The following is an 8,150-nucleotide window of genomic DNA, read 5'->3' on the forward strand; positions in this document are numbered from 1 at the left end:
GATTCGACTCACTCAGACTCACGATAGAGCCGTGAGTGCGAGTCTGAGTGAGTCTTGGCTGAGCAACATGTTGGTGAGTTTGAGTCCGAGTGAGTCCGGCTAAGAAACATTTCAGTGAGTCTGAGTCCGAGTGAGTCCGCTAAGAACATTTCAGTGAGTCTGAGGTCCGAATGAGTTCGGTTGAGGAAAATTTTGGTGAGTCTGAGTCCGAGTGAGCTCAAAGGGTAAAATATATTTCATGAGTCAGTCTGAGTGAGCTGCACATTTTTTGCCGACCTATGGCTCCGAGTGTGTTATAGAGGGGATGTGGGCTGATTGCGACATAATTGCTGAGCAATAACGCAATGCACTGCAGTGACAAACAAGCAATGGAAACATGACCAGCCTATAAGACAGCATTAGTGCTACAAAATGCTGCCTGCATAAATGTAGCATACAGTAACACAGTGATACGCAACTGCTGAGTTGAAACGAACAAAAAAAAGAATGGCGGCGCACTTCACGTAGGTGAGGTATCGCATACTACGACCGACGTTCCAGCGTTTATTGCACCAGTATGCCATATAAATAAGTAAAATTTAAAGTAATAAAGTATTGTTAGGATTAATCGAAATTGGTCTTAAGCCACTCTAACGTTTGAACACCCGTGATGCATCCGGCCAAACACCTGTTGATATACGCACAAGTGAGCTTTCCATAATTTTTTTAAATAACGTTTTTATTCAATGTTTCGTTTAATTTTTGGTGACGTCGAAATTGTAAGGGAGTTACAAATTACAAACTACCAAAATGACCAAAACGTGTTAGGTTAAGTTACAACAATGAAGGTGATATACGAGGCCCAAAACCTGTTGCTGTGAGGACACAACTGACTCAGTAAAGTGACGCTTTGGACTAGCTTGTTATGCATATTGAAAAGTAAACAACGCGATTCTTTCAGACGGGGACAGTGGTAAAGGAAACGACACGTACAAGCGCTGACATTCAATTGGCAACTGGCTGGCATTCATTAATAACATTATTATTTAATGTTTTCTTTAATTTTACGTGACGTCGAAATTGTAAGGGAGTTACTCATTAAAAACTACCAAGATGATGCAAAAAGGTCTTAGGTTAAGTTACGCCAGAGAATGTGATATTAATCAGTGTTGAAAGTCAGCGCTTGTACGTGTCGTTTCCTTTACCACTGTCCCCGTCTGAAAGAATCGCGCTGTTTTCTTTTCGCTAAAACTCAGGACTATGAATTGCCATGGCTAAAGATCTCGAATGACCTTGAATAACTAAGACAAAAAAAAAACATCGTTAGCCAAATAACTCCCCTTACGTAAAGAGAAAAAGAAAAGAAAGAAGCTTAAGTGTAAAGCACAAACGCAAAAACTGCTTGCGTAAGCGTCCTTCTGAATTTTTTTTTCATATATACTCCTACAGGTTAGCAGTACTTCTTAAAAAGGCGCTTCGCTCTTCATGCTTCGTAAGATGACGCTGCTTTATATTATTGAAAGCAACGGTAGACACTCACAGTGAATTTTTTCAGGAAATCATTGGTCAGCGGTTCCGTATGGGCTTTCACCTGGACGTACTGATTCAGTTGTGCCAGGGAAGCCTCGCATGCGCTTGCCCGGTTTTCGCCTATGGTATCTTCGCCGAGGAAATACTGGAACAAATGAAACCATCAAGCGAACGCTGCTGGCGTAATGTACAGTAGAGAGGCTCGATAAATCATGTATACCAGCGACCCATGATACAAGGGTTAAAACGGGTATTGTTTCAAAGTTCTGATTTCATTCGTTAAGTCCATGGTCTAGCTGCTAAGACAAGGTAGGTTACGGACGTCCTTTATGAGTTACATTAAAAACATGTAGCAGTAACCCATGAAATAAGCGTTACACCTGCGATTGTTTCGATGTTCTCATTTCGTTCGTTAAGTCCGTGGGTTACAAGGTTCAGACAGGGGTGAGCGTGAAGGCCACATACTACTGAACAACCTGTTTACAGTACTCGACACTGCCCTGGGCTTTCAATATTTAAGCGGTTGCCGATGCTTCGAACACATCCATTAGCGATATATTAGCGTGTGGTTTAACGTTGCGCTTTGACGCTAAAAGAACTTCTTTCAGTGAGAATTATTATTAAGGACTCACAAAGCCTTTATATGTATACATAAAGCGAATATTTTGCCACAATACCATTATTAACAAATCGTTACAGAACATTTCTTTCAAAATTACGAGAACTGCTCCTGAAAAATTCCATAGCAGGTATCATTTTCAAGGCAATAAACGTTTTATAGACAATAAAAAGAATAGAGACTTACAGACCAATTATGTATAGAGGAAAATAGAAATAAAGAGTTAAATTAGAAATTCGCAGGTATAAAACGGAATAAGCTCGCGCAGAGCAGGGTGAATAGAATGTCGTTGGGAAAAGCCTTCGTCTTGCACTGGATATTAAAATAGGCTTGTACTGACAATGACGATTACGATGATGATGATAATTAGATGCGAAGCAGCTTTTGCGCTGGGCTTTGTCCGTAGTTCCATTGGCGACTGTCCGCTTTCTAAAACCTACCATAGCCCTCTGTAACATATTGAGCGCGCGCTCGCGCCAAGGAGAAGTCTTCTTCGTCTTGTTCTTCTACCGCCTTGATGATGATACGTGCACAGTGCGCGCTCGCGCCAAGGAGGAGTCTTCTTCGTCTTGTTATTCGACCGCCTTCATGATGATACGTGCAGAGCACTTTAGGGGCCCGGGCTGCCGTATGCTGTCCTACACTCTAAGAAAAAAAAAAGAGTCAAAAGAGGGTCACGGCCGCGTGACTCTCTTTGGGTGTCCATTTGACCCCTTTTGGAAGGTAGCTGAAGAGAAAGAGAGTTAGAATTTCGGCTGGAGTCACGGGACTCTCCCGAAGCTCATTTCGATTGGCTTCCGTGATGAAGGCGCCGTCGTATACGCCATACGTATCGCGTGTTTGCCGTTCGGCGCCTTTCTGGCGCGGTGGATCGCCGACGGAACCACCGGGCTGGCGCCGCGCCTCGGCCTCCTCTCTGTCTGCTCGGTCTCTTGAAATGCGTTGCGTCGGTAGCGCCGGTTGCGTCTTGCCTGTCGTGCAGTTTTGTGATTGAACAAAAATGCGCATCTTCGGTGGCGTTGACGCCAGGCTCCGTGCTCGAAGTCACGCTTGGAGGGCGGAATATTCATGGAGCTGCGGACACGGACAACGTGCGCCCGTTAACGGTGAGTGTACTGCTTTCGTAGGTATAATTATGCAGCTTTAGCTGGGCGTCTGCAGCAGCTCTGCGGAAGTTATCTGCCAGCCATTTCCAACAGCAGCCTGCGATTGTGTCTGCACTGTTGGAGGTGCAAGATGTCGTTTTGAGATGCGCTTTAGTCTACTTCATAACAACATTTCCATCAACCTTGAGTGTGCAGCGTGCTTCCGCGCGTGGGAACGTGAAAAGAAAAGCCCGTCCACAGAACGCTTAGACGAACTATATATTATGGTTTTTCTTGGCTTAAAGACGGTAGCTTGAGGTGCAGTTATAGTAGGATGCTTCCAGCACGTCCGCGTTAGTCACTTAAGTTGGACACGCCTCGCCGGTAAGGCGAAAAAGCTAGAGACTTTCGACGGCGCGCGTTCTTGCGGTCGCCGCCGTGCACTTTCTTCCTTTGTTTTTGTTTGCTGTTTTCTGGTTTGCCAACATCTGCGATGACTCTATAACAGAATCAAGTGAGCGTACGTGATTGTGGGAGTGATGTGCGCTATTTCTAGCATATGACATGCATGATCTCGACGTAGACGGCGTCCGCGCGCACTGGGTGTCGTTCGGGCGCTCGTACTCGAATGTGTTTGCTGAGTATTTAAGGATGGGTTACGTTTGTAAAACATGCGGTCAGTAACCGCTCACGGCGTGCCCCTGACTACCGGAGGATGTGCTTGGGTGTCGGAATATGCTGGCGCAAAGCCGTGCTTATTCTGAAACCAAATTTTGAAGCGATTTCTCAGAAATACCTTGATGCCTTACTCAATGCCCTATTGGGCCCTGTGAGGTATCATGAATAAATAAATAAATAAATAAATAAATAAATAAATAAATAAATAAATAAATAAAAAGAAGTGCGTTCATTCGTGCATAGCCAGTGCCTATTGCGAAACGATGTTCCCGCTGCCTTTTACGTGAAAATTTGTTTTCGTTAGGAAATTATTTCGAACGAAACACTCGTGTCAGATGTGTGTACAGTAACGGTTTGTTGAACAAAGGGTGGTTTTAAATACAAATAAGCAGTGTGCATGTAGTGGTTATTCCCAGAATCCCGAATCACTTCTCCCGCCTCTTCACTCCAGTTGACAGCCACACTCGGGGAAACGAAGGTGTCGCTTGGTCTGGCGCCTCACCGCTCGTGATGGAAAAATCAACAGCGGCGTTCGCCCTGTCAACCGAACGAGGCCGTCGATCCTACATTTCCTTTGGTTGGACAAGACGACGTAGGAAAAGAGGTGAGTGGTACCCACGCAAAGGAGCTTAAACCAATTTCGTTTATTGTTTAAAAGAGGCTCACATGATCTTGTGCTGCACGTTTGTCGCCAAGTGACGCGTTACAAAAGCTACTATTTGCAAGTTGTGTTTTACACGATAACGGCAAAAAACTTGGCTCCTTACCATGCCTGTTTGCATTTGTTGTTTTGTTGTGAGCCTTCATTATGTACGTGTGAACTAAATATGGTGTAGATTTGGCAAACTTTTACTGCAATTTCATTTTCTCATCGTAATATCACCTTCTGCTTTTCAGATACCGTTTTTATGGTGCTCACGCTGAACAGGAGCGACAGCCTAGCAAGTCACAAGTCTGATGCCTCCAGCCGTCACCACTTTGATTTATTCTTGATCATAAGGAATAAAGATTTAAACATTATGCCGATTTCTGCAGTTTATTTTGCACCATATGACACTATGCACATCAGTCACACATTTTAGTTGGCTATACTCATACAAGCATGTAAATGAGGAATACCTAAACTTCTTAATTGACAATCATAGACCATCTTTTCGCACTTTCTATATTACTTTGCTGCAAAAGGTGTGTTGTTTTGACGAGTTTTATTCAAATAATGCTAAAATTGAACTATTCTTTTTTTGCAGCCGCTGGGCAGAATGGCAAGTATTATTGGACTTGCCTAAAATGAATACTTCACTATTTTCAACAGTAGTCGCGCAAAAGTAGAGCAAGGGTCAAATGAGTAGCTTAAGATAGTTGTGGAGTCGCTTGACGCTTCGGTATGGGTCACTTGACCCCCGTAGGAGTGTTACCGGCAAGAGTCGTCTGACTCCCTATAAGTGGTAACGTGATCCTTCGGATAAGAGTCCTACCACCCTTCCTTGAGCGTCAGGGAACTCTCCTAGAGCGCGCCGACACTGACCCACCAAAAGAGTCACCGTGACTCTTTAAAGAGCGTCCTATACGTGGCAAATCAAAACTCTCCGAAAAGAGCCACGTATACACTTTTTTTAGGGGCGAAGCTCCTTATAGCATCACCTGGTCGGTCGTCGCTCGGTCCGGCGTTTCCCCGCCGTCGCGTCTCCCGTATCATTCAATAGATGGCGCTGTCCCATAGAGATGCATGCAAACTGCAGTTGGGTGACGATATACTAGATGGCGCTGTCCCATAGAGATGTGTGCAATATGGCGGTTGGGTGAATGCACGCTAGATGGCGTTATAGGTGCCGCTGCTCTCAGATTGGCTGCTGCGCCCGTTATCTCTCATTCTGCTTGATCGTCGCCGTACGTGGAGGAGTGCGCTTGCCGGATCGTACTGCTTGGCGGACCATGGACGACGAGGAGCGCCGGGTGCGGAAGGCCGCTGCGTCTCGTGCTTGTCGGCAGGATGCCGAGGTGCGAGCTCGAGAGGCAGCCGCCAAGCGAGCGCAGCAGTAATCAAAGCGGCGTATCGCTTTGATTACTGCTGGGCGAAACCACTGAACATTTCATGGTGTAACCATGATTGCTTCAGGAGCTTCGCCCAAGCTCTTCATCATTCACCCGTGGATATGCTGTAATTTTTTTTCTTAGAGTGTAGCTTGGCGTGACGCAGACAAAACCACGTGTGCTGGCACGCGCTAGCGCGTTCGGGCCTGTGTAAGGGGCTGGGTAAGACGCTGTGGTCTCTCCCCCTTACACTCTCTCAGCAATCACGTGATGGCGTCGGCGAACGAGATTCTGCAGACGCGCGATGAATCCGCGTGGCGTGCTCCAACAAGAGTTCGGGGCGAGTAACAGCAACTACAGTGAATTCATGGTGTGCTCCACGTGCAAGGACGCGTTAACATCGGGCAAGGTGCCCGTGATGAACGGAACTTTAAGTCGACCCATGCGCTCCTTCGCATCCACACATGGTTCCCTTTAGTGGGAGATGGTGAAATTTTTTTCATTGTCCATGGCAGCCTTATTGCAGACATTTAGCTCGATTACTTCAAACGGTGCATACTGTTTGCGCGATGAACCCAAATACTTTATTGACCAACTGATATAAAAGGACCATTTATTTACTTTATAATTTCTTTAGGGAAACATATTGTAATTTACGAACTGTAGCCGGTGAGTTCGCAAGGCGTATACACTAGCAAGGAATTTTCAGGGTGACACTAGTTCCGAGATATTTACTCCTAAACCATGCGTCGAAATACGCGGCCGTTCTATATCTGCTTTAGATTTGCAATGAACAGAAGTGCGTTTTATTACGCGATTAACTGGAACGAAAGTGCGGCTTTAATGCATGCTGGTGCGTCTATGTCTGAAAATACGCGCCACCCTCACACATTTCATTACAATTGGATACACCTTGAAAACTCGACGGCCACAATTCGTCCATTGCAGTATGCATCGTAAATGCAATGTGCCGTTCACTATTGAGTTTTAGTTAGTTGCTCAACTATCAGGTATACGCACAGATGTAGGGACACTACAATAAAGCGATACGTTTCGAGTGGTATAGGTTACGCCCTTCGTGCTAATCAATGTTGTTTAGTGCTCCGAAAACTTTTGTATTATTTGAAATTTAGTCAGCAGTGTTAGCGGGAATTTATAGGCCTCTAGAACTACAAAGCGAAAATTGAGCGATCTGTTTGTTAACTTTGTCTCATTACAGCGACACGCTTAAAAAATGAGCAATAATCCGCTGCCGTGGTCTAGTGGCTATGGTGCTCGACTGCTGACCCGAAAGTCGCGGGATCGAATCCCGACCGCAACGGCCGCATTTAAATGGAGTGTAAATGCTAGAGGCCCGTGTACTTAGACTTATTTCTGGGGTTTTACGTGCCAAAATAACCATGTGATCATGAGGCACGCCGAGTGGGTGACTCCGCAATATTTTCTAGCATCTGATGTTAATTAAAGTACGCCTGTAAGCACACGGGTGTTCCTTGCATTTTGCTCCCATCGAAAAAGGGACGTCGTGGCTGGGAATCGAACCCACACCCTCGGGCTTAGCAACGTGACACCCCACTTACTAAGCAACCACGGCGAGTATATTTAGACCTAGGTGCACGTTAAAGAATTCCAGGTTGCCGAATGTTCTGTAGCGCTCCAGTAGGGCGTCTCCCATAATCATATCGTGGTTTTGGGTTACAACACAGTAACAATTATATTGAAAAATAAAGTTGGCAGTGCTGTTTCTCACCTGAGACGAGAGGTCCCCCGCGGTGCACACTGCCTCATCATGAATGGTGACAGACCTGACGCCGGCCAGGATGATGTTCTTGGCGATCTCAACACCCAGGCCTCCCATGCCCGAAATGAGGACGTCCGACTGGGCCATGCGGGCCATGGCTTCGCGCCCGAGTACATAGCTGGAACACGAGTCGTGTGTGACTTGTGTTATGTGTGTGGGCGGGAGTGTATACTTCCAGTTTCAAAGACGTACCAAGACGGTTATGCATCGCTAAGGAGAGGAGGGAGGCTCTGAATCGGCCCACACGGAAGTACAACCCTCTCCCCCATCTCGATCCCCAATTCTCCAGGCCGCAAACCATAAGAATATCCAACTACCGACATTTTGTTCCGCAGAGATATAGCTCACTTTTGTAATTAGCCATGTGTAAATGAACTTGCAGGTATTGGTTACAACAACGACTTACTTATTTTCGTGCGTCCGACAA

The 8,150-nt window shown here is 45.8% G+C and overlaps 1 protein-coding gene and 1 long non-coding RNA gene across 2 annotated transcripts in view; one reads left to right on the forward strand and one right to left on the reverse strand.

The window, feature by feature from the left end:
- LOC119381960 (ubiquitin-like modifier-activating enzyme 1) overlaps positions 1 to 7,835 on the reverse strand; it is a 9,373-nt gene extending 1,538 nt beyond the window's left edge. The window contains exons 1-2 of the mRNA XM_049412951.1: positions 7,673 to 7,835; positions 1,520 to 1,654 (exon numbers count right to left, since the gene is read on the reverse strand). Coding sequence (XP_049268908.1) covers positions 1,520 to 1,654; positions 7,673 to 7,819 — 282 coding nt within the window. The 5' untranslated portion in view covers positions 7,820 to 7,835. The remainder of the gene's footprint in view (positions 1 to 1,519; positions 1,655 to 7,672) is intronic.
- On the forward strand, positions 3,102 to 4,911 carry LOC125757511 (uncharacterized). Its single transcript, XR_007415281.1, has 3 exons — positions 3,102 to 3,234; positions 4,308 to 4,495; positions 4,789 to 4,911. It is a non-coding gene; the product is annotated as an uncharacterized LOC125757511 (long non-coding RNA).
- Positions 7,836 to 8,150: the final 315 nt, after the last annotated feature.

Source organism: Rhipicephalus sanguineus, chromosome 2, assembly GCF_013339695.2.
Source record: "Rhipicephalus sanguineus isolate Rsan-2018 chromosome 2, BIME_Rsan_1.4, whole genome shotgun sequence".
Taxonomy (NCBI): domain Eukaryota; kingdom Metazoa; phylum Arthropoda; class Arachnida; order Ixodida; family Ixodidae; genus Rhipicephalus; species Rhipicephalus sanguineus.